The 26556-nt window shown below is 36.8% G+C and overlaps 1 protein-coding gene across 5 annotated transcripts in view; it reads left to right on the top strand.

Moving 5' to 3' along the window:
• The window catches only part of CNKSR2 (connector enhancer of kinase suppressor of Ras 2), a 334206-nt gene that overhangs the window by 122577 nt on the left and 185073 nt on the right, over positions 1 to 26556 (top strand). For all 5 annotated transcript variants that reach the window (XM_036747697.1, XM_036747696.1, XM_036747695.1 and 2 more), the window contains exon 5: positions 15428 to 15469. In XM_036747697.1, the coding sequence (XP_036603592.1) occupies positions 15428 to 15469 (42 nt within the window). The remainder of the gene's footprint in view (positions 1 to 15427; positions 15470 to 26556) is intronic.

Here is a 26556-nt window from a genome sequence, read left to right as displayed (position 1 = left end):
ATGAATTTATCTAAAGTAGAATGCTAGATGGCATCAGAGTCAAAAGTCCCAGTGTACACTCTGCCGACAACAATATTCCCATGGAGTCTTTCTCCAATATAAATATTTATTTAAGCTTGCAGAAATGTTAAAAATGGTCCCCATGTGCCTGTAGCTATGACCTTTCTTGCTCTAAATCGTCATTCATGTTAAATGCTATGTCACAAGAGCAGCTAGATGGCATGGGGTCTAGAGTCAGGAAGACTCATCTTCCTGAGTTCAAATCTAGCCCCAGACATTTAGGCACTGTGTGACCTTGCACAAGTTAAGTAGCTTTGTTTGCCTCGGTTCTTCATCTGTAGTATGAGCCGGAGAAGGAAATGGCAAACCATTCTAGTATCTTTGCCAAGAAAATCCCCAAATGTGATCACAAAGATTTGAACACAACTGAAATGACTAAACAAGAAGAATAATCATTTCAGTCAAAAAGCATGGTGACATTTGGCTCATGAGACAACTAGGTTGACTTTTGAGGTACAACTTGCTATAAGGTTCATTTATCGTCCATATAGTAATGACTCAATACATGGTAAGATTTGTTCATTTCTTTTTCCATTCGATCCATGTAACATCCCTAACATGGAAATAATAGGCTCTATTCTGCCATTTTATAGGTAAGGAAACCAAGGCTCAGAAGGAATAAAGAACCTGCTCATGATCACAAAACTAGTAAGCGTCCAAAGCAGGTTTTGGACCCAGGTCAATCTTGACTCTAAGTTTCATGGTCGTGGGGATGTACCATGATGCATCTGGCCTGTGTCTTTAAAAAGTGTTGTTTTCTTTATTCTCCATAAATACTTTATTGAGCCCAATGTGCTTTGTATGATACCAGAGCTTGGACACTGAGATGAAATTTTTTTTTTGTTTCACTTTGGTTTGGGTTTTTTTTTAATTTTCTTTTCCTTGGCCGGATACCGAGGGAAGCAGCTCAGTGCAATGAAAAGGTTACAGGCTTCGGAGTCAGAGAATCTGTGTTCGAATCTCACCTGCAACACTAACTGCCTGTGTGATTGTGAACTTGGATAATTCACTGAGTCTGTTTCCTCACCTCTAAAATGGAAGATGTGATGGCCTCCAAAGGCCCTTCTTGATCTATGAGCAAATAAACTCCAAATAATTTCTTAACATTGTGTTTCTCAGTTTCCACATTTGTAAAATGAGCACAATGGTTCCCATTCCAACCAAGTTATTCTGCAGAGTTATTTGGATGCTCAAAGGGAAAGTGGTTAAATCATTTTGAAAAGGAATATAAACAGAACAAGACCATTAGTTCACAGGTAGAAGGTTAATAAGATAGAGGCAAGCTATGGTCCATGGGGTCATAAAGAGTTAGATATGACTGAAAGACTGAACAACAACAAAAGGTACCTTACTAAAGTAAAGAGGGCTTTGGTTTATGAGGAAAATGTGGTAACAGACTAACAGTTTTAAATATAGAGAATAAAATATTTAGGCCAACAAAGGAAACTAATTATGTTGAAATTCAGTTACCAGAATATTAAAGGCAAAAATGGTCATGGTTGAAAGTTAAGACCACTGTGCCAGAGTTTTGTTAATATCAATAAATTTTCTTATTTTTGCCTAGCTCTAGAAAGAAGAGTTATTAGTGGGATTTTTGGTATCATTAATACCTTTAGAAGTCTGGTAAAGTCTACAGAGCCCTCAAAACAGTGTTTTAAAATGTATAAAATAAGATACATAGGATTTTTTTGGGGGGGGGAAGGCAGGGCAATTGGAGTTAAGTGACTTGCCCAAGGTCATACAGCTAGTACGTGTGTCAAGTATCTGAGGCTAGATTTGAACTCAGCTCCTCCTGACACCAGGGCCGGTGCTCTACTCACTGCACCATCTAGCTGCCCCTGATACATAAAATTATAAAGGAAACCAATTATACTGAAAGAGAGTTATCAAATTAAAAAAAACAGTTTGTAAGCCCAAACTTGAGACCTTGCCCTAGAATATTATTTGTGCCACTATGATAATAAATGTCCATCTTAGTTTTTTTAAATAAAAATGCAAATAAATATGCAAACTCATTCAGTCTCAAATTTCGAGCTCCTTAATGAGGCCATTTGTGTTTCAGAGACTCTCCTGAGTTGTGTGGGTTTCATTCACAGACCAGAGCCCTAGAACTTCAGCACATGGCACCCAATTTATAGTTCTTGTATTTTATGTGGAGGTTCTATATCATTATGATGTGATATTGATTGAAGCTTTAGTTTCTAAAGAATCTAAATGAAAGGGAGCTAACTAAATAGAATGGAATTAGTAAGAAACACAATTGTCTTTCTTAGTATTATCAACAGGTATATTTAATAATAAGATTCTTAGAATGATCACTATGACATCTAATTTGGCCCAGTTTGGGGCCTAAATACCCCAGTTTCATCCCATATTCTTCAGGCCAATTTTAAATCATCTGGAATATCTAATATCATGGGAATATTTGAAAAAAACCTTGGATATAAAACAAAGAAGCATTTAAAATTCTGGCAGTACATTCATAGGACAGTAAATATAAAATTGAAATTTTATTAGGTTATGGTTCACCAGAAATTAATATGCTATCAAGTGTAGATTTAGAGCTGGAAGGAACCTTAGAAATCAACTCCTCCCCCTATTTTACATATGTCAAAACTGAGACCCAGAGAAACTAAATAATTTGTTTAAGATCCACAGATAAACAGAGCTGGTTTTCGAATATAGGCACTCTTACTGCAAATCCAATATTCTTTCCATGATTTGCCCTTGCATGAATGAAAGACTGATGGCCATTTTCAGAATCTTTAATTATCCACAATTCATTTTCAGACCATAGGGGTATAATGAATGCAGTTTCACAGAATTGGGGTTCAGAGTCAGGTTCTACATAATATTGGCTTCAAACAGCTCCAGTCATGAACAAAAACAGGATTTGGATGAATTCAGTACAGTTAAATAAGAACAGGAGGAAGAACATAGCCTGACAACTGCTGAGGCTGGTGTCCAATGTTGTAACTGGAACCAGAATAATTAGGCAAGGCTAAATCAGATAATAAACACAACATCCAAGGTCAAAACCAAGAGAGGAAGAATTATATGGGTTAACAAGTAGTAGAGAATCTGCAGTGTGAGTCGTCAATATCAGAACGATAGCTAAGAGATAAAGAATTCAAAACTGTAAAGTAAAATGAAGGTCCAAGCAAATAAGAAGCTGTTAAGCTGATGTTCGCTCATGGGAAATGTTGGCTTTCTGCCTTTGTTTGATGCCAGCATTGACTCCATTCAGTTCCATGGGCAGCAATACAGAGAGCAGGTATCATTATATTAGCTCAGACAATAAACTTAGCAAGCCCAGTAAAAGGTCGGGTCCAGATGTGTAGGTCATATAGACACTAATAAAAGGGGAGGAAGAAAATTTTGAAGGGATGGTAGCAAATTGAAAGGTCAGATATGGGCTGTGTCATATTGGTGAATCAAAAGGAAAACTATCTGCAGAATGAGAATCTGCCCAAGCACAGGGGGAAACTATCCAAACTTCTTATTAGATTGCAAATGAAGTGGAAATTTTGGTGCAGTGATAAGAAAAAAAGCCACTGGGTTCCTGGGATGTAGGAAGTGTGATCAAGAGATCAAGAGACTACATTCTAAATAGAAGAAATAGACAAAGACACATAAGCCAAAGAATTTTCTTGTTAACCTAGAAATTTATTCCATGTTTGGCCTACTGTGTGATGTTTTGCCAGATATGAGGTCAATCTTGAGGTTGATTCCTTTTTATTTTTTTTAATTAATTTATGGTTTACTTGATGTAAAAATAAATGAATAAGTAATGTATTAACCCTATAGTTGAGTTTTTTTACAAGGCAAACATAGTTTCCCATTCCTTTTTCTTGCATAGATCTTAGAATTTACATGGTATAAAGAGCAATGGCTCTTTGCTGGCTCCTAGAGAATATGGGTTTAATTCTGGCTCTGCCTCTCATTGCTTGTTTGACCTTGACCTTGGGGAAGTCAAAGGTCTCTTCCGGTTCTGAATCTATGATCCTATTATCCAGTCCAAGTAGATTTATTAGAAGTCTTTACAGTAGGAAACTCTGACCATGTGAAAGGTAGGAATCTTCACTATGTACTTGAAATCCAAAGAATTTATTTGTATAAAATCCATATTGTCTCCTGAATTACCAATCATTGCTGTATAGGCTATACAGTTAAATTCAGTTGTAATTTTGGCCAAAGGAGAGGATTATAGAGCAATGAGTAAGTTCTTACGTTCCAAAAATCTAGGCTAAGAAAATAGAGATTAATTTAAAAAAACACACACTTAAATTATACTTCAAGAAGCTCAGGATGTCATGAAAAGATCATAGAAGATAAAAATGAACAATCTTGATTATGTAAAATTTTAAAAATTTGTACAAAACTGAGACCAATGCAGTTAAAATTCTAAAGGAAACCATTAACTGAGATAAAAATTTTGCTGCAAGTTTCTCTGATAAAAGTCTTATATCCAAGCTATATAATGAACAGATACAAATTTAAACAAATAGGGCTTATTTTTCAATAGCTAAAGGGTCAAAGGATATGAATGAGCAGTTTTATAAGGAAGGAATCTAATCTATCTGCAAACATATGACCAAAATGCTCCAAGTCACTAATAATCAGAGAAATGCAAATTAAAGCATCTCTGCCATTCCATGTTAACCCTATCAGTTCAGCAAATATGATCAAAAATGGAAATGACAGCTGTTGAAAGTTTTTGGAAGAAAAGCCATATTAATGCACTGTTTATAAAGCTGTGGATTACTCCAACTATTCCAAAAAGCAATTTGGAACTCTACCCCAAAAGTCACAAACTGTGCATAACTTTTGACCCAGAAATAAAGGGGCTATACCCTAAAGAGTTCAAACAAAGAGAAAAAAGACCCATATTTGCAAAATATTTATAGTAGCTCTTTTTCGTTATAGCGACTCTCTCGAAACTAAGGGGATGACCATCAGTTGGAAAAGGCTGAACAAATTGTGATATATGAATGTAACGGAGTGTTATTGCAACCTAAGAAATGGCAAAAGGGAGCATGTCAGAGAAACCTGAGAATACTTGTATGAACTGATGCAGAGTGAAGTGAGCAGAACCCGAAGAACAATATATTCAGTAACAACATCATTGTAAAGAAAAGCTACTTTGAAAGATTTAAGAACTTGGATCAGTGCAGTGATCAGCCATGATTGCAAAGGACTGATGATGAAGCATGCTACCCACCTCCTGAGAGAGAGGGGATGGAGTCGAGATTCACACATGGCCAATGTGGGAATTTGTCTTTCTTGAATATATATTAATATATGTCACAAGGTGTTTATTTGGGAGGTGGTTAGGAGGGTGGCTGGGCATAGTCTATCCCAAAAGAAAAGAAAAGAAATAAAAAAGGATCACTGAAGTAATTTTTAAACACACAGAAGATAACAGAAGGAAGGCCAAAAAGAATCACAGATAAGCAGGAAAACTTTGGAAGTTACATGTTGATATTATTTAATATTTTAAAAAGAAAAAAAAAACAATTTGCACGTAAATAGTTATTCACCATGTCATGTATGATCCTCTTTCTATTGTGTTTTATTGTGTTCTATTGTTGTGTTCTATTGTGTGTATCTGGAAATGCTCATTTTGTTTGGTGTTTGTGAAGTTCAGAATAAAAATAAAATCTAAGAATATGTAAATGTCAGTGTCTGAAATAAGGCATTTTCTGTTTCACAAATTATAGCCCTAGAAGTTTGATTTTCTGTGAAGAATGTAAGCAAATGTAATCCAAGTTTCCTGTGTAATTGAAAAGTAAAAAATCAAGGCAAAGTATTCAAGGTAGCTAATACCTCTTTAGCCTTCATGTGTTGTTCCACCTGTTGGGGAGAAAACTATGGAATTTCACATTCAGTAGAAGACAGGGAGTTCCTAGTCTTCTCTAATGACATAGCCGAAAACTTTCAAACTCCTATTTCTGCAAAGTAGCATTGCAGAGTAATTAAGGGCCTTTATGTTTGGGAGAAACTTCAGTGGAGTCTTGCTTTCAATATTAAGCACAATAAAACAACTTTTCTATAGAAGAACATATCTGCCAGTTTATTTGTGAATACTTAGAGAGTTCTACTGTTGAAATTTTCATTCGGCTCACTGACGGTGATGCGAATCATTGTTAAAGATCAGGAAAATGTAAAGGGGCAATCAGTTGCATGTACCATCTACCTTGAGACTTCTTAACTTTTTTTGTTTCATGGGCCTCTTTGGCAATCTAATGAAGTCTATGGGCCCCTTCTCAGAATAATATTTCTTTAAATTTATAATTAAAAGAAATGCTAAATTTTAGTTGGCTAGTGGAAAACAAAAAATGTGTTTCTTTTTTTCCATCCAAGTTCCCATCTACTCTATTCTACCTGGGTAGTAAGCAGACTTAAATGTCAAAATCCCAACATTTTCTTTTCTCTTAACATCTCCTCATGGCGTTTGCGGCATGAGTTGGTCAATCTGGGCACTGATCTCAGAACCCTACACAGTCGACAGGTTACTGTACTCATCTTTCAGGCTGTCAGAGGCAAAGGTCTCTAGACCAACCACACTCATCTGAAAAAGCAGAAGGTCCCAGTCCATGCAAAGAGTCAGACATAGAACAGTCAACTGAGTCTGACCATTTGGGCTCCCTTTACCCTACTTCCCTCCCAGAACAAGGACTCTGTGCAGCCAAGTAGAAAAAGTGCTGGAGGAAGACAAGATGATATTGATTATAATCCCATCTCTCACTCACATTAGTTAAGTGATCATGGGCAAATCCCTAAATCTCAATGGACCTCCATTTCACTATTTGTAAAACAGGAAAACTAATGACTGTTGCACTTTGAATGGAGTGTTGTGAGACTCAAATGAGATCACTTCTGTAACAAGCTTTGTAAACTTTAACACTCTATAAGTGTTATGTATTATTTGTACTTCACCAAGAACAAACATGTGAATCAGTTCAGTAAGGCACCATTGAGTACCAGAGCAGCCTCCCCCGTGCTCTTGTGAGCAAAAGACAAATCAGTCTCCACTTCTTGCTTTGTGTTGAAAGCTCCTCCTTATTCTTCCTTGCACTTACGTGGTAACTAACTATTCTTTCAGAATGGCATTGTCCAGTCGAGTCATACCAATATGCTTTTAAATAGCTCATGGTTAATTAATGCTTCACAGGTGTGAGGTCCCCAGATTTTGAGGCCCTGAAATCTAAATTTTCTCCTCTCCACCTGATGCTGACATTACTAAAAGCATTAGTGATGCTCCAGGATTTCATTTGCTACGAAAAATTAGAGCCTTGAACTTGAATATTCATAGGGAAAATAAAAGAGGATCAAAATTTGGAATTTACTGAAACTAGCATCTAAAAATATAAAATTAATAGTTTGATAGAGCTTTACATTTTCATTAAATTTTAAAGATTTCCACTTTACAGTCTTACATGTGGAAAGGTATTTTGATGGAAAAAGTTTATGAAGCTCTTGGTAAATGCATGTGACATTTTGCACCTAAAACTTTCTACATTTATGTTGTCTTCAGCAAGTCATCAATTTGTGTAAAAGGTAATCATTCCAGTTCTCTAAACACCAAAAATAACCCTGTAGAGAAGATCCCATTGACAGAGGTTGGTTAGGACAGCTATGCTAAATTGAAACCTTCCTTTAGAACTAGAATTCTTAACCTTTTTGGGTCATGGCATCCTTCTGGGGTCTATGTCAAGTGAAGCCTACAGAAAACTCAGAAAAAAATGCTTTTAAATACATAAAATAAATCATATCAGCAAACATTTATTATGTGCTTACTATACCAGACAATATATATAACACAGAAATGATTACTTTGGAAAGCAATTATAGTGAAATAAAGATATTTTTCCCGTGGCAGCTATAGCTAGAGAACTGGGTTTGGAGTCAGGAAGAGCTAAATTCACTTTGGCCTCAGACACTTACCAGTTGTGTGACCCTGGGCATGTCATTAAACCTCTATTTGCCTAATTTTTAAACTGTAAAAAAGGGATAAAAATATCACCTACCTCCCAGGGTGATTGTGAGGATCACATGAAATATTTGTAAAAAGCACTTAGCAAAGTGCCTGGTGCATAGTAGGCACTATATAAATGATCAGTCCTTTCTATTCCCCCCTTCTCATCTAATTTCATTGACTCCCTGCAATCTAGCCAAAGACTTCTTGGGACTTTATGGACCTCTGGTTAAGAATCCATGCTTTCGAATGTCAAGTCATTGTGAATACAAATTATTTCATTCTTTGTACCTAGTACCTAGCACAGGCCTGGCACATCGTAGGCACTTAATAACTCTTGAAAGATAAGTTGACTGATTACCATTGTCTAACTGTGCCCTCTCTCTTCATAGTTGGGGAAACAAGTTAAGAGAAGTGAAATGAGTAGCACAACATTGTGAAGCTAATTAGTAGAGGAGTTTGCCAAAAGAAATAGGAGAGAGAGGCAGCTGGGTGGTGCAGTGAGTAGAGCACCGGCCCTGGAGTCAGAAGGGCCTGAGTTCAAATCCAGCCTCAGATGCTTGTGACCTTGGGCAAGTCACTTAACCCCAATTGCCATGCCTTCCCCCCTCCAAAAACAAGAAATAGGAGAGAGTATACTGAGTTTCCATATACTATAGAATGAAAGATGGAAGTATAAAGGGAAATAAAGAAATGTTGTCACAGTAAGGATGTATATTTCCTTTCAAAAGCAGTAGTACAACTAAATATTCCTAATACATAATCCAGTAATTCTCAAAGTAGGGACCACTGGGAGGTGTCAAGTCCCTTTCAGGAAGTCCATGAGGTCAAAACTACTTTCATAATAATACTAAGTTTTACCTCCTAATGTGGCAATTATCAATAGATAAAACCAGATTAACAAAAGCTTATTGTGGCCCTCAATAATTTTTTATCATTGTAAAGGGGTCCTCAGACCAAAAAGTTTGAGAATCACTGACCTAATTGACCCAGAGTTCTGCTAATTTTCCTTAATGCACTCTGTCTATGTGCAGTTTCCCACTGAATGAGAAGTCATGCTTCCCACTAAAGCCTCACTCAGAGTTCTGCGCTAAGTGCTCAATTATTCAATGTTTATTGAATAGCCAAGTGCATGACACTGTCCTTGGTACTGAGAATGTAAAGATTAAAAGGTGATAGTCCCTACCCCATAAGGACCTGGTAGTCCTCTTACTGCTTTTGCTTGAATTATACAAGGATATAACTAGTTTCAGCTTAATTCATCGAATATTTATTAAACCACTACTCTGCACAAGTTACCCTTTGGGGGTACTGGAGATAAAAAGAGGGAAAAAACTTAATAGGCCAAACCCTTAAAGAGGCACGGTCTTGGTCCTAGTTCATCTACTAATCTGGAAGGTTGTTTTGCCTTTCTGAGACACAGTTGCTTCACCTGTAAAATGAGGGTTGATTGACTACATAGCCTTGGAGATAGTTTCCAATTCTATAATTCCTTGAACCTAGTCAAGGTCTTTTCTTTCTCTTTTCCTAGTTATAGTCCCATTTAACAAATATAACCTTATGAAGTCCTATGTAAATTGCCTATACTTTTATTCCTATAAAAAAGTCTTCTCTTGCCGTAGCAGATGCCAAAAGGAAGGAAGAATACCTACAGGTTTGTGGGCACTTGAGACTGTCAAAAGGCTGACAGTGTACCAGATGCCTGTGAAGTATATTTAGAATACATTAAGTGAAAATGCATCTGATTAGTACCCCCAAGGGCCTCAAGATAATGGTGAAGTGAGGACTGAACAGTCATGCCTCAGTGTTACTAATAAGTGGAGTATCCTGTTTATTGACTTTAATCATTCATCTGTGTCCTTTAGGACAAATAGTCAGCCATAGTTGATGTATCCGAATTTAGTTCAGGGCCTTGGAAGCTCTTGCCAGAACATTTTCTGCCCTGAGCATCAATGCAATGTACAATGGAACCTTCTCTCTTGGCCATTTTCCTGGTATTGGCATATGGGGAGGTCTGGTTTGTCATTCTGATGTGAGGCTGTGGGTGTAATAACAGCCTAGAATTTGCCCTTCACTGGTGACTCACAGGGAAGCTTCTGGCTGCTAAACTGGGAATAAGCAACATCTGGAATTTTGGTCGAATGATTCCTTTTCTTTGTACCTAGTAGATTGCAATATTTTCCTCTAGACCATTAAGGCATGTATTGTAGAAGGACATGATTTGGGATGGTGATTTTGTCAGATGTCACCAACCAGTACGACATGTCATGTGGCTGTAGGAACCAGAGATGGGAGGTAATGGGACTAACAATGATTGGTTATAGGGCCAATTTTTTTCAATTCTTTTGCCCAAAACAGTGAAGTTTTCCCCTTTTTCTAGTAGAAAATAAAGTATAGAATAATATATATATACATATATATATGTGTGTGTGTGTGTGTGTGTTTGTGTGTGTAAATATATGTGTGTGTGTGCATATATAATTTATGTATGAGATATAGCTTTAACTAATAATTAAAAGATATTTCTGGAGAAGTGTATGTGAATTTATGAATAAATCATTTTACCCTTAAAACCAAAACGAAACTTGATTCACTCTTCTTTCTAATTATCTGCTAAACATAATTTGATGCTTGGGGAAATATTGAGGGTGGCTTTCTATCTGCTCTGGAATATTCTTTCTCTCTCTTGTCAATAAACAAATAAACACAAGAACTCAGAATTCTGATCTTGCCCATACCACTTATTTGTGACTATGGGATTTCATATAAGTGAGGGCATTTTGAAGAAGACCTTTATGATGATTGAAACTCTGTAAAACTTCTAGAATTTAATCCTTTTAAACTCTGCAATGATCACTTTAAAATATAATTCTTGGTAAAATTATTCTGTTCTGTTTATTTTCTTTTAAAAGGCTGTTCTTGTTAACAACTTAAAATAAATATTCCGAAGCTGAATTTAGAATTATAGTTACACGAGACATAGCAGTATCTAACACCCCAGAGATGAATACCTCCCTTCACAATACAAAAAGCACAACTTGCTTTTTATGATATGCTATTATCCTATTTGATGAAGTTATGACTCTATGCACATATTCATAAGAAATTTTATTTACATTTAATGATATATACCTCAGGTGCACCAAGCTTACATAAACTCCACGCATTGAAAAATAAGGAATGCAGAGTGTTAAAATGTAGGAAGAAAGATTTTTCTCTATTCTGGTGAGCAAAGTAATAATGTCATTGTTTCACAGAGAGGACAACCGGTTATGATCTTGTGTGGGAGTAGCTAGGCAGTGGGTGGCAGTTTCTCAGCATACTTACTTTGCTGAAAAGGAAAAAGTTCTTAAAAGGAAAAAACTTCTATACATAAGCTGCTTTCTAACTAATTCAGTGACTTGGAAGTGTATTGCATGGTTTGGAAAAGAATTTCATGGAAAATGATGGAAAAAAAGAGTAGGCAAAGAAAGATTTCTCAGTCTTCAGGATACAGTAATGGAAACTAATTCTCTACCACTGATTATTTTATTAGCAATGGCTTACCTTTTAAGAATAATGATTTTGTTCAACTAAAGAAAAACGGTACATAACTCATCCACAGATAATGAAACTGTATTGAAATATTTAATCCAATGCAGTTATTCAATACCTATTCAGTATAAAGCATTGTAGTAGGTATTGGGGGTATAAAGACCAAAAACTGAAATTACCCTGTCTCCCTCAAGTAGCTCACAGTCTACTGAGTGGAGGATGGAAATACAACATATACTCAGAGTACTCGAATGCTCAGATGCATCGCTGATCTCATTAATGTGTGAAAAATCCCTCTAATGCCTGGGCTGTGCATAAACATATACAAGAAAATAAACAAAGCAATTTCAATATGAAGAAAATTTTATGAAGATGTGAAGATGAGAAAGGTCCTCTAGAGGAAACACTTGAGTTGTGCCTTAAAAGAAACAGCTAAATGGTGTGCCACGAGCTTCTCTAGTTGTGCTTTGGAGTTTGGAATTGCAGATAAAGGAACATTTCTAAGTAATTTTAATATGCTTTTTCCTTAACCAACTTACATGATATGGTAAGTATAATACTGACAAAATAAACAAATGTCTATTGCACATATGTGATTAAACACGTTCATTAGCCTCAAAGATAGTCAGGGCTTGAATTCACGAAGAATTCAATGATAATGGCTGAAGAGAAATTGTACACAAGTGAGTCTCCTGACTCTCATGGCTATCGTGTTGCCAATTTAACTGTTTGGTATTCTGATTCCTTATGGCAAGCAAAAGCAGCTTGAAGACCATTTAGCTTAGGGTTCCATGAGACGAGACAGAGAATTCAGCTGCCTGTAGGTAGACATGGAGGACCACTTGTACATGCGAGCGTGCAAGCATGGAAAATGGTAGAGAGAGCAGTTCATAGTCCAGTTTGGCTGGAATTGAAGGTGTTTGAGGGAAATGATAAAATGTAACACTACAGAGAAAGGTTGGAGCTAAATTATCAAGCACCTTAAAAGCTAAGCTGAAGATTCTGTATCAAATCCTAGAGGAAATGTTAATCCACGGAAGTTAAGGGTGTGTGTGCACGCATATGCATTCATGTATTGTAGCTGTATGTGCATGTGCTTAGGCAAGGAGACAATGGTCAAGATCCATGTTTTGACAGTTGTGTAGTGGATGGATTGGGGAAAGGAAAGACAAAGATTACTAAAGTAAAATTACTTATGGAGGAAAGGGTACATAATTAGAAGCTTTCAACAAATAGTTCAAGGACATTCAGAGCATTAAAGTGAAGCTAGTCAAAGCTTTGGAAGAATTGTCGTATCGTAAAATAGAAAAAGGTTGCCAATGATGACGGCATAAGTATAAATAAAAAGATTACCAAAAGGAAGCTTAACTCTTAGTAACTGAAATACCAACAATGGTTCCGGAGATCACATAATGAAATATGCTGTCATCCATTGGGGCAGAGGTAGATACTAAGGCAGCATGTGATGGTTGTTGTCCTTCATTCTCAAAGAGGACCAAAATTACATCAATATGCTGAAGTCAAGATTCAATGTGTCCGATTAGCTGATCAGGCCAATAGAAGCTCAGAATGCTCTACCACAGGTCAAGCACAAATAGTATTGTGAACGTTTGGGGTGGATACTCTAAATTTGTGCATTCTGCATCTCCTTTGAGCTGTTTCAATTCTGCTTTGCTCAGAGAGCATAGCTCCTTCTCTGATGTGGGTACACCACACTGGGTGGTCCTAAGCCAGTGTCTCCCACGTCAAACAATCAATTCCAAAGTTCTCAAGAGAGACCCGGAGAGTGTCCTTGTATCGCTTCTCCTGACCACCATGTGAACACTTGCCCTGTGTGAGTTCTCCATGAAATAGTCTTTTTGGCAAGCATACATTTTGCATTCGAACAACGTGGCCAGCTCATTGGAGTTACACAGGATGTGGTATCCACTGTCAGATGAAGTCTCTGTGCAGGGTGTTTTTGCTTAACTGTTTTATTTTGCTACAAGGTTGGGTTCTTTTTCAGGTAAGGGAGCTGAGTCTTTCCAAAAGTGAGATAGAGATGACCCCATAATTTCACTAGTATAGGAAACATGTATCAGTGCTAATGGTGGTTAGCACTTTCCTGCAACATAGTCTTAGAGAGTTTCTTGACACACTGAGAGGTGAAGAGATTTGCTGAGACATTGAGAGGTGAAGGGATTTGCCTAAGGTCACACAGTCAGTATGTGTCATACTAAGGCAGAATTTGAATCCAGGTCTTCCTGACTCCAAGGCCATTTCTACTTACTATGCAAAGTTGCATCACTAAAGATTGTATCAAGGTAATAAATTGAATTTTTCTGTGGAATGTAAAGGCCTACTTCAGTTATTGCAAACATATTTTTCAGTAATAATTCCAGGGTGTTTCCAGTTTTAAATTTAACAGAATTTTTAAGTTTGAATTGTATTAAAAGATATCTCTGAGTAATAAAGATGTACCTCATTATAAATGTAAAAAAGTTTTATTTAAGCTAAGCTTCTTTATAATAATCCCATTTTCCTATTAAAATTAATTATAAAATGCAGTTCTGGAAAAAATGTCCTGTCATAATAAAATTACATTTAAGAATACAACAAATCTCTTGAACTCATTTATTGGAAACATTTTGATAGACTATTCATAATAAATAAGAAATATGGACAGTGGATAGAGAGTTGGCTTTGAAGCTAGAAAGACCTGGATTTAAGCCCTATCTCTGACCCACACTGGCTGTGTGACCCTGGGCAAGTCAATTCAATAAGACTTTAAGATGTGGAGAAAGTTCCAGCCTACACTAGTAGAAGGAGTTTCCTTCTCTAAGAACTGTCAACATCAATTAAACTATAGATCCAGTCCCTATTAAGAATACTGTTTCAAGAATACGAGAAAATGTCATTCCGAAGTATGGCATTTCAACTTAAAGCTCAAATTAAAATAAAATTCCTAATTGAAACACAATGTCATGGATTAGAGTCATTAGGCTTCTATTATTCTCCCTATGCTTTAAACAGTTACTGTGGAACTCTGGTTACTCAAACCATGTTCCTTGGTGTTTAGCTTTAGATGCATCTTCCTTCATATCCACCTGCTCTCACCACCTGGTTTGCTTCACTTACTCTCCGGGGTAACATAACCAAGTCACATGGATAGAAGTTTGGTGTAAAACAAGGTCAATAGTCTCTGAATTAAAACTTCAAAGACTCTCCAAGGACCCAAAGTACTTGGATATTTCATCCCTTCATTCCACAATTTTGTACCAGACAGCTCAGGGGCAGTTTTCAATTAACTGTAGGTTCACAACCCTTCAACCGAGTTTAGGTTACCTACAGTCATCCCTGAAAGGGGGTGCTACTGTATATTCAGTTCAACTCAATAAACATGTATTCAGTGCTCATTATGTGCTAGGTGTTATCCTAAGCACTGTATGTGCTTTGTCACTCTATTAATGGTCCCTATTTTCTTGGCAAATCACAGAGTTGAGATGGGCATGAACAGCCAGCGGCTCAAGAATCTTAGCTGTAGTATACCCCACAAGTCTGATCCCCAAGTGGTTTGATCTGTCATCCTTCATCATCCTAATTTTCCTTCTCCGAATGTTCCCCAGCTTATCGATTTCCTTACAAAAATGGGATACCCAGAACTGGCTACACTATTCTACATGGGGTTGGACCACGTCACTGGCAGAATTTTGGAGGCATTAATTTTTGCAGGGTAAATGGTTACATGGAATCTTTTTCCGTGCTTTTTAGTTAGGTTTTTTTTAAGATTCTCTCCAATTGAAATGCCATGAGGCATTAAAAAAGTTTTAAGTGATGTAAGATTTTTTAACGTGATGTTTGTTTCTTTTCCCCCAGGACTGCACAGTATATGAAACAGAGAATAAAATTCTTCATGTGGTAAGTCATTTTTATTACTAGAATAAGTAGGTTTAAGACCCCACAAATGGTATGTCACCCCAAAATCTATGGATAAGGTCAACAAATTGTACTCTTTATAATGGAAGCTACAAAGGAGTAACACATAGTGTATCACCCTACACTGTGACCTGGAGGAATGCTCTTCCACTCTCACCTCAATTCACTCCAAATACGCTCCCTTTTTGATCCAGTTCATCCCCCAGCACCTAGGACTTTTTAAATTACAAAAAGCATATTACAAAGACCTAATAAAAATAATGTGTCTGGTTGGAAACAAAAACAGATTGAAGTACACAACTTAAACTATAAAATTTCTTCTATAAGATGGAATGAATAGTTGTTGGTCAGATACTATAAATCAAAAAGGGAAAGGTGCTAAATAATTCCTGAGGATTGTTTTCACTTGAAGAGCTGGGAATACATAGCACTAAAAATTTTCCATTAGCCAAATTCTCTTACTTTGTCCTGATAACATAAATTCTTCCTCTGGTGAGATGATGGGCCAGGCTTGTTTTCTTAAATTGTCCACCTAAGATGGGCTTCTGATTTTAAATGCTTTCTAGGTCTGTTTCCTTTAGAAGAGTATTGAAATATAATTTCAGAACTGCGTATTTGTCATCTTACTAGATGACAGTCATCTTACTAGATGACAGTCATCTTGCCCCCTTTTCTTTGTTTGATTTATTTTAAGAGACTTTAACAGCATTTTCATCCTTCTTTACTAAGATAATTGCAACCATTGAGAATGCTACTCTGTAGACCCAACATAGCCATAAATGTGCACAAGTACACTACATGCAGAGGCAGCACCACCTCCATACCTAAAGAAATATGTTGGCTGCAACAAAAAATTTCAATCTAGTTTATTTTTAGGTTTTATTTTGTTTTTTGAATGAGATGCACAAAAATCTTGTACAATCTCACATACGTTTTCTTGTTTGATAGGCATTACAATAATTAAGTAGGTTCTTGATAGACAATAGGGGAGAGAGAATAAGGAGTTCTGATGTTAGTGCTTTTTTTTGGTATTTTTTTAAATTTTTTTTATTTAGTTTTCAGCCTTGATTTCCAGAAGAGTTTGAATTACAAATTTTCTCCCCATTTCTACCATCCCCCCCCCACTCCAAGATGGCATATATTCTGGTTGCCCTGTTCCCCAGTCAGCCTTCCCTTCTGTCACCCCACTCCCCTCCCATCCCCTTTTCCCTTCTTTCTAGTAGGGCAAGATAAATTTCTACACCCTATTGCCTGTGTATCTTATTTTCTAGTTGCATGCAAAAACTTTTTTTTTGTTTTTGAACATCTATTTTTAAAACTTTGAGTTCCAAATTCTCTCCCCTCTTCCCTTCCCACCCACCCTCCCTAAGAAGTCAAACAATTCAACATGGGCCACATGCATATCATTATGTATAACCCTTCCACAATACTCATGTTGTGAAAGACTAACAATATTTTGCTCCTTCCTAACCTATCCCCCTTTATTGAATTTTCTCCCTTGACCTTGTTCCTTTTCGAAAGTGTTTGTTTTTGATTACCTCCACCCCTGTCTGCCCTCTCTTCTATCATCCCCCCCCTTTTTTTATCTTCTTCCTCCTTCTTTCCTGTGGGGCAACATACCCAATTGAGTATGTATGGTATTCCCTCTTCAGGTCAAATCTGATGAGAGCAAGATTCACTCATTCCCCCTCACCTGCCTTCTCTTCTCTTCCTACAGAACTGCTTTTTCTTGCCATTTTTATGCAAGATAATTTGCCCCATTCTATCTCTCCTATCTCCCTCTCTCAATATATTCCTCTCTCATCCCTTAATTTGATTTTATTTCTTTTAGATATCTTCCCTTCATCTTCAACTCACCCTGTGCCTGCTCTCTCTCTCTCTCTCTCTCTCTCTCTCTCTCTCTCTCTCTATATATATATATATATATATATATATATATATATGCATACATACGTACATACATACTCACATATACATATATGTACATAAACATATGCATATATATATATATACATATATATGCATATTCCCTTCAGCTACCCTAATACTGAGGTCTCATGAATCATACACATCATCTTTCCATGTAGGAATGTAAACAAAACAGTTCAACTTTAGTAAGTCCCTTGAAATTTCTTTTTCTTGTTCTTTTTCTTGATTACCTTTTCATGCTTCTCTTGATTCTTGTGTTTGAAAGTCAAGTTTTCTGTTCAGCTCTGGTCTTTTCACTGAGAAAGCTTGAAAGTCCTCTATTTTATTGAAAGTCCGTATTTTGCCTTGGAGCATGATACTCAGTTTTGCTGGGTAGATGATTCTTGGTTTTAATCCTAGTTCCATTGACCTCCGGAATATCATATTCCAAGCCCTTTGATCTCTTAATGTAGAAGCTGCTAGATCTTCAATTATTCTGATTGTGTTTCCACAATACTCAAATTGTTTCTTTCTGGCTGCTTGCAGTATTTTCTCCTTGACCTGGGAGCTCTGGAATTTGGCAACAATATTCCTAGGAGATTTCTTTTTGGGCTCTATTTGAGGAGGTGATTGGTGGATTCTTTCAATTTCAATTTTGCCCTGTGGCTCTAGAATATCAGGGAAGTTCTCCTCGATAATTTCTTGAAAGATGATATCTAGGTTCTTTTCTGATCATGGCTTTCAGGTAGTCCAATAATTTTAAAATTATCTCTCCTGGATCTATTTTCCAGGTCAGTGGTTTTTCCAATGAGTTATTTCACATTGTCTGCCATTTTTTCATTCCTTTGGTTCTGTTTTATAATATCTTGATTTCTCATCAAGTCACTAGCTTCCACTTGCTCCAATCTGATTTTTAAGGTGGCATTTTCTTCAGTGGTCTTTTGGACCTCCTTTTCCATTTAGCTAATTCTGCCTTTCAAGGCATTCTTCTCCTCATTGGCTTTTTGGAGCTCTTTTGCCATTTGAGTTAGTCTATTTTTTAAGGTGTTGTTTTCTTCACTATATTTTTCAGTAGTTTTTTTAGGTCTCCTTTAGCAAGTCATTGACTTGTTTTTCATGGTTTTCTCACATCCTCCTCATTTCTCTTCCCAATTTTTCCTCTACTTCTCTAACTTGCTTTTCCAAATCCTTTTTGAGCTCTTCCATGGCCTGAGACCAGTTCATGTTTTTCTTGGAGACTTTTGTTGTAGGCTCTTGGACTTTGTTGACTTCTTCTTGCTATATGTTTTGGTCTTCTTTTTCACCAAAGAAAGATTCCAGAGTCTGAGACTGTATCTGGGTGCATTTTCGCTGCCTGGCCATGTTTGCAGCCAACTTACTTGACCCTTGAGTTTTCCAGCGGAGTATGACTGCTTTTAGAGTAAAAAATTCTATGTTCCACGCTTGGGGGTATGCACCAGCTCTGCCACACCAGCAATCCTCCTCCCCCAAGAACCCCTAACCCGGACTGGACTTAGATCTTCAGCAGGCTCTTCAATCCTGCTCTGATCAGCAACTGCAGCTGTAGTTCTGTAGCTGCCCCACCTCCGCTGCCCCCAGGGTGGTGGCTGAACCGCAAACTCTATCCCTCTGTCCCCAGAAGCTTTTCCCACTAACCTTCTCTGTTGTCTTTGGTGTTTGTGGGTTGAGAAGTCTGGTAACTGCCACAGCTCACTGATTCAGGGTGCTAGGGCATGCTCTGCCCAGCTCCTGGTCTGGTTGGTCCGTGCTGCCCACGCTGGGCTCTGCTCCACTCTGCTTCGCTCCCAGCTCCATATGGGATAGACCTTACCCAGAGACCATCCAGGCTGTCCTGGGCTAGAGTCCTGCTTCCCTGTGCTATTTTGTGGGTCCTGCAGTTCTAAAATTGGTTCAGAGCCATTTTTATAGGTTTTTGGAGGGACTTGGCAGGGAATTCATGCTAGTCCCTGCTTTCCAGCAGCCGTCTTGGCTTCGCCCCCCTGTTAGTGCTTTTTTGACACTGATTTTCTCTATAGAAAAAAAGGTGGCCAATCACTGACATTTTGTTTCTGGATTTTTCCATCCAGAAGATAGAATTAATAATAGTACTTAGTTCTTGTCATCCACCAAACTGAGGTCAAGCTGCCAAACCTCACCAAGATCCTAGGATCCTACTGAAGTCATACGACACGGCCTAGATGGGACCTTGGAGGCCATCTAGTCTAATCCCCTTATTTTGCTCTTAAGTAAATAAGAGGCCCAGGGGTGTTAAGTGACTTGTACAAAGTCACACAAGATACATGCATTCATGGCACTATTGGGACAAGAAATATAGGAATATTACTTTTATTTATATTTTTGAAATTGTATTGGAATATGACCCACCTGCAAAATTAAAGCTATTCATAATCTAAGTACTCTATAAGCAGTCCCCAACTTCCTGTAATTATTTCCCATACTGGTGCCAAAAAGGAAAAAGTGCCATGATTATTCCCTACGTTGGGCATGTGGGCACACCAAGCATATCATCTTTGTTTTGTGAATACAGAGGGAAGTTTAGCAGAATGATGGACTTTCATTCCATTCACATACGTGAAAGCTGGATTAGATCTAGAACGGAAGGCTATGGTTTCTCAGACCTGCTCTTTTGATCCTGAGACCAAATGAAATATCTACTATTCTATCGTATTGCTAAACCTGAATAAGATGGATGCATCAGTGATCTGTGATTCCATCAGCGTAGATCCTTGATGCAGAGGGTATTTGTGATATAGTTGAGGGTTCTTGACATGTTGCTGTAGATGACAAATTTATCACCCCACAGCCACCTGGTTGATAAAGCCTCTGTCTGAACTTTCCTAGAGAGGTCCTTGAATGATAAATATATAGTTCATCCTACCACACAGTGTGACTGAGGAATGTGAAAACTAAGTAAACACTGTAATTTTTAAAATGGGCAGTTCATATTTTTGTTATACATATTTTACATTGCTAATTCTATAGTTAATTAATATTTCCCTTCTTGCAGTCCACATTTGAGAGAACTAAGTATTTCCAAAATTTAAAGTGTTATCTTCCCACGTCTTCATACAGGTCATTCCCTATGGCAGGAGCCATTACCTTCATCTCTATCTTTTGGAATCCTTATCTTCTTTCAAGGCTTAGGAAGGGGGCCAACCTTTGCAAAGAGCTTTCCCAAGTCCCCTAAGGTTGAAGTGTTTTCTCTCTCCTCAAATTTTCACAGAGCACTTTCTCTAGATCTCTCATTTAGCTTTGTAGCTCTGGGCTGGTTAATTAACTTCTCTGAGCCTTGATCTTCTCATCTGTAAAGTTATGGGACCAGACTCAATCTTTAAGATGTCTTCCAGCTCTAAATCTATAATTCCATATTTTCTGATCACCCTTTACTTTGAATTGTATTTATCAGTGTGTGCATCATTCTCTCCCTACCTCTATTTCAGTAGAAGGTAAGCCCCTTTGGGACAGGAGCTGTGTCTTTTTTTTAAACCTTGCATATCCTTGGCACTTAGGACAATGTTTTTGCTAAGAGGGGCTTTAAAAATAAATGTTAAATTAAAGTACTGTAAACAATATACTACTCCCTTCCTCATTGTGATGTTACTAGAAAACTTTATAAAAGTTGTGGGTTTCAAAGTGGTACATGATTACCATTACTCCAAATTATATTATCAAGAACAGAGTTAGAAGTCCTTTATTCCTTTTGTTTAAAGTAGGCTTGTGATTTCATCAGGGTAGGAATCTCCCAGTATATTCTCTTCTACTTGCAGTCTTACAGACTCGCCTGGAGCACTAAGAGGTTACCTGATTTGATGCAAATCACAAAGCAAGGACACATCAGAGAATGGGCCTTAACCCAGGTTTTCCTGACTAACAGGTCAAGGCTTTATCTAAGACATCATGCTTCCTCATACAGTCTATTTTCTAGCTATTCTATCCGTTTCTATACTAGAAAGACCAGATTTGATGACAAAAAATAGCATGCAAATACAACTCAACAATCTTTTCCCCCTTACAAAGATTAGGGGGGAAATATAACAATTACAGTCAGGGTTATTAACCTTTGTAGTCCTCTACAAGGCAGTTTGGCTTTCTCAAAAGAAAACAAGGGTGAAATGGATAGCTGGTATGTATGTAGCTTCACATCAGGAAACCTTAGGGGTTAACTTAGAATTGATCAGTTTTCAATCTTATAATGAATTCAGTTGCATCGGCCAGAGTAAGCAAATACAGTAGTTAACTGTTTAAGATATCTTAATGTTAGTTAATTTTAGCAAGTTCAGTTAGTGACAAGAGTTCATTGTCCATGAATGATAACATAATAGTCTATTATAATTCAATTCATCTGTGCTCTAGTTTTTAAAGGCTATTTAATGAGGCAAAACCATATTAAAATGACTCGTTTTCAAAGCACAAATCATTTACAAGACTTAAGAGAATTCCTCTTTGCTATGTTATGCTTTTAACTGTAGTTTTGACCCTCTGCTCACATACAGTTTTCGATTCACTGGGGAAATAGACCAATGTATTTATTTCAGCAATTCACTTCATTCTCAAAGCTGACAGATTCCTACCTAAACAAACATTGGAAGAGATAATGTGTTCTTATTTCTATTGCTCAATAAAGATTCTGAATGGAGGACTGGGGAAAATAGATAAAGACTTTATTCCTCATCAATATACCAAAGAGCCATTCGTATCTCTCTTCTAGTGATATTAATAATGGAATCTGGCAAGATACTAGTTCATTTATGAGATTCCAGGAAGTTCTAATTCCTCAAAAACAATTAACTTCAGTCATTCTAATAGTAAAATCTTTTATATGATGGGAATAACTATGGTAGATTAATAAATGCAAAATAATATGAGATATTCAAATATGAACCAAAGAAGTATAAACAAGTCATAAAAATGAAATCTTTGGGACTACAGAACCATATGGCATTTTATTCTGCAGAAACTTTTCATTCTAGCACAGGTTTTTTTGGGATAAACATTTCACTGTCATATGGCAGAATTGGAAGAATCTTTTTTTCACATAAGAAGTCCCTGCATAGTGAGAGAAACAGAAGAAAAATAAGACACAAATCCTGTCTTCATAAAGTTAACAAAATATAATCCTTTTGAAGAACAACCAAGGCTTATTTTTATTTTAAAGTGCTAGAGAATTGGTGTATTATGGTTTAAATTGAGTCTAATATGTGAAACAAATATGATATCCCACAACTTAAATGAATTGACGAATTAAAATTAAAACCAGATGGGACATGTTTGCACAATTCAATTCCCATTCTCTCTTTGTGTTTTTATGTCCTACTAAAGTAATTAATTTTGTTTACATTATTATTCTCTAAAAATACTCTGGATAGAATTTTTCATCCTGTTGCTCTTAAGTATTTTAATTATTTTATTAATATTAGTCCTAATAATGATAGCCTTTGTTTTTTCCCCTTTTTTGACCAGAAAACAAAGATGACTAGAGTCTGCATAATTGGCTTAGAATGAAACACTGAATAGCTTTGAACATTTAATACTTGGTAATGATCAGTACCACATTATGAAAGTCCACTTTTCATTCTGATTAGTGAGCAAAGATGAAAAAGGTCATCCGCCTTGTATCTTTGACCTAGTAATTTCAGTGATCAGTAAGCTAGACTATGGCTAGATGAGACATGGAGGTGGAAGAGGAAATTTAAAGAGAAGAAAATGGGTTGTTTTCCTTGGGAAATATTTGTTAAAGTGAGAAGAGAACTCAAAAGTCATTTAATCCAACTCCTATTTTAACCAAATTATAAATCCCATCTATATCATCCCCAATGAGCACGAGTACCTTCTGTGATAAGTTTGTCATTAACCCCACAGAGGCAGCCCATTATATTTTTGGACAGCTTTAATTGTTAGACTGGATCTTTCCAGTAGTTCAAAATCTGACTCTATGATTTTCTCCCACTGGTCCTATTTCTGCCATCTGGGACTAAACAGCATACTTTATCTTCCCATGATAGCCTGCCTGTAGCTTAGCTTTTTTTAAAGGACAGCATATTCTTAAAGGGCAGTACAATGATATCTGGTCTCTTAAACTCCAGCAATGAAAGTCTTGTGTTTCCTGGCTCTCATGTGATTAAAATTGAGGAAAAAGAAAACCCTCTTCCACATGACAATGTCCCAAATGTTTGCAATCATGTCACCCTTAAATATCCTTATATGTCATATCCCCCCATCCTTATATATCAACATAATATGTAAATCTTTTTTCCCTCCAGGCATTAGATTAGGTCTTTCTGCTAGCCTTTCAGTGGTATTGTTCTCAGTCTCCTTGGTATCTTGGGCCCTCTACTCTACACCAGCAATTTTTGAGCTTTTTTGTGTCATGTACCTCTTTGGCAGTAACGTAAAGCCTGTGGATCCCTTCTTAGAATAATGCTTTCAAATGCAATAAATGGCATACATATGATTATTAAGGAAACTGATTATATTGAAATACAGTTATTCAAGTATATATTTTTTTTAATCATGAATGACAGATTAAGAAACCTTGCTCTAAACTAACCCAGTTTGTCAGTGTCCCTAAATGGTGAGCATTACTGCATACAAGACTCCAAATGTGGTCTACAAAGACCATTATTTGGCTTATTTTGGAGAATCCATTACTACACTGGTATCAGTACTCATCCCACTGATGCAGATTGCAACTTCTCTCTGTCTTAGGAGACTGGCTTCATGAGTCATGGCCAAGTTATGTGTACATTTTTATATTTTAATTTTTTACTTGGGGACCAGTCTTCTACTGATGAACCTCCCCCTACCAAGAGAGGGAAATATTTAGAAACCAGGAATATAGTTCATTGTGGAGCCATACTTGAAGCTTTTTCCTCTTGGTAGGATCTGTCAAAGCATGCATTCTACTGGTGTAGCTCTTTAGAACCCAAGTGGCATCTTCTCTCCATGATGAGAAATAAGAGTATGTCTTTAGGTAATGGCACATACAATGAAATGCATATGATTTCACTAAAAGTGCCTGCAAGTATCTTGAAGGATGTCCTGCAAATAGAAGAGGGATTCATGCCTGCTGGTGGTGTGAATCTCTAGGTGTTCTCATTTGAGGTCAACATGATCCTCATTCTAATCAGTTCTAGAATGCTAAAATAATTCTTCATTGAAATCCATTAACACCCAAAAGTCATTGACTTAGCCATTCACAACAGAAAGAAAAGGTAGATGAAAATAATCATTGCCTGCGTTATGACATGCCGCTTCATGGACATACCACTCTGTTAATACATCAGCATATATGTGTTTTGGAAATGTAGCATAAAAGAATAATGAGCTGAATTGGTCCAGAATTAAATAAGATTGAAGCAGCTCATCTTTGGAAAACTTCAGTTTTAATAATCCTGACCTACTTGATTCCATGGAATCCCCCATCTTCATGCTTATGATTTCACAGTGATGTTATATTTCTATGTCTATGAATCATGGAAAACTACGATCTTGAAAGAAACAAAATTGTCTTTGATCTAAAAGGGAATGGGAAGCTGCTTGGATCACGTAAGTTATCTTCAGCATATTAGTAATGAGGAATTTTGTGTGGGTCATTTAATGATAACAGCAAAAAAATGACAGATGGACAGTCTGAATTCTGCCCTAGTAGCAATGTATGTTAAATGTCTTAGAGAAAGGCCTCTGGCCTGCATGATGGATCAATTGTGGGAAATTTATGAAAGAATGTGAACAGGAATTACCTAAGATGAGGTGGTTTTAATTCATGGCATCCTGTACCATGGAGAGTACCCATGCAGGTGAGAGCCTATAAATGATTAAAGTGAGTTAGGTATAAGAAGTTCCATAAAAGACATTATTAAGAATATATATAAGCAGAAAACTATGTAAGTCAGCCATGTGACAAGAATGAAAGGTATAAAATGAACAACACAAGTGATGTACTGGTATCAGTCTATTAGTCACTGAACAAGCATTTATTAACTACCTAGATATGCCCGGCCCTCTGCTATAGTTTTTGTATTATGAGAAAGGGCTGCTTTGGATTGATAGAATGAAGAGACACTATGGAATTTCAAATAAGAGTCACAGAATCTTAAACTTGAAAGCTATGTCCAGAGATCTCTTGGTTTATTTCTTTTTTTCTAGAAAAAAAAATCACTTTTCATTAAAGACATTGGGGATAAAATAGAGGTAGAAGCTGTATTAGATAAGTTACTTAGTGTCTCTGGTCTCAGTGGGCTGAAACATGAGGATTTCAGGGCTTGATGACCTCTGAGATCCTTTTCAACTCATGGTATTTGAATATAATATTAATTAGGAGGAAAGTTTAATCTGTAAGATCTGAGTAAAATCCTATTTTTTTTAAGAAATGTACTTCTGTTACTTTCAGATACCGATAAGATAAACTACTGATTAAATGTTCCCAAGTCAAAATCCTCATTTAGCTCTCACTTGTAGACTAAATTGAATTTCGTTTCTATGCTACTACAGCCAGCCTAAGATGACAGGACATTTTAGGCTTCATTATCGCGTGAAGCTTTATTACTTCAAAAGCTTTGAATTTTAACATTTCATTCCAGATTGGCGACCTGCTGTCCTTGTCCTTTTCCTGCTCCCTCAATCCCAGTGACGCTACTCTGTATTTTTTGGTTTTATGACCTCTGGTTCTCTCAGTCACTCCATGTTCTCCCAATCTCTGCCTTCCTTTCTAACTTCATTTACTGCCATACCTGGACTGAACATCAGTAAGATTGATATTCATCCTTCTAGAGTCTCTTGACTTTACCATTACTATACTTCTAATCTTATCCTGGGTAAGCTCTAGAATCTTTATTTTGGTTTTAAAAACCAAGCCAAACAAAAATCTTTTCATGTATTTGGAGACTTCAATCAAATCATACGTCAATGTTCTCTTGTCCAAACTAAACAACACCAAGTCCCAAGTTTTTTCCTTTGATATTTTCCTCTGAAATATCTTTGTAACTCTTCCTTGAACCATTATTTCCGTAGCTTTTTATGGCCAGAGTTGGCCATGACTCACTAATGAGAATATGACTAAAGCAGATTATAGTGGAATGAATATTCTCAGGCCCTGATAGGTCATGATATTTTTCATCATATCTTTTATGCCACTGTTTTAT

Source organism: Trichosurus vulpecula, chromosome 2, assembly GCF_011100635.1.
Source record: "Trichosurus vulpecula isolate mTriVul1 chromosome 2, mTriVul1.pri, whole genome shotgun sequence".
Lineage (NCBI taxonomy): Eukaryota > Metazoa > Chordata > Mammalia > Diprotodontia > Phalangeridae > Trichosurus > Trichosurus vulpecula.
The sequence above is the reverse complement of the archived record's forward strand: the minus strand, read 5'-3'. Positions and strand labels throughout refer to the sequence as shown.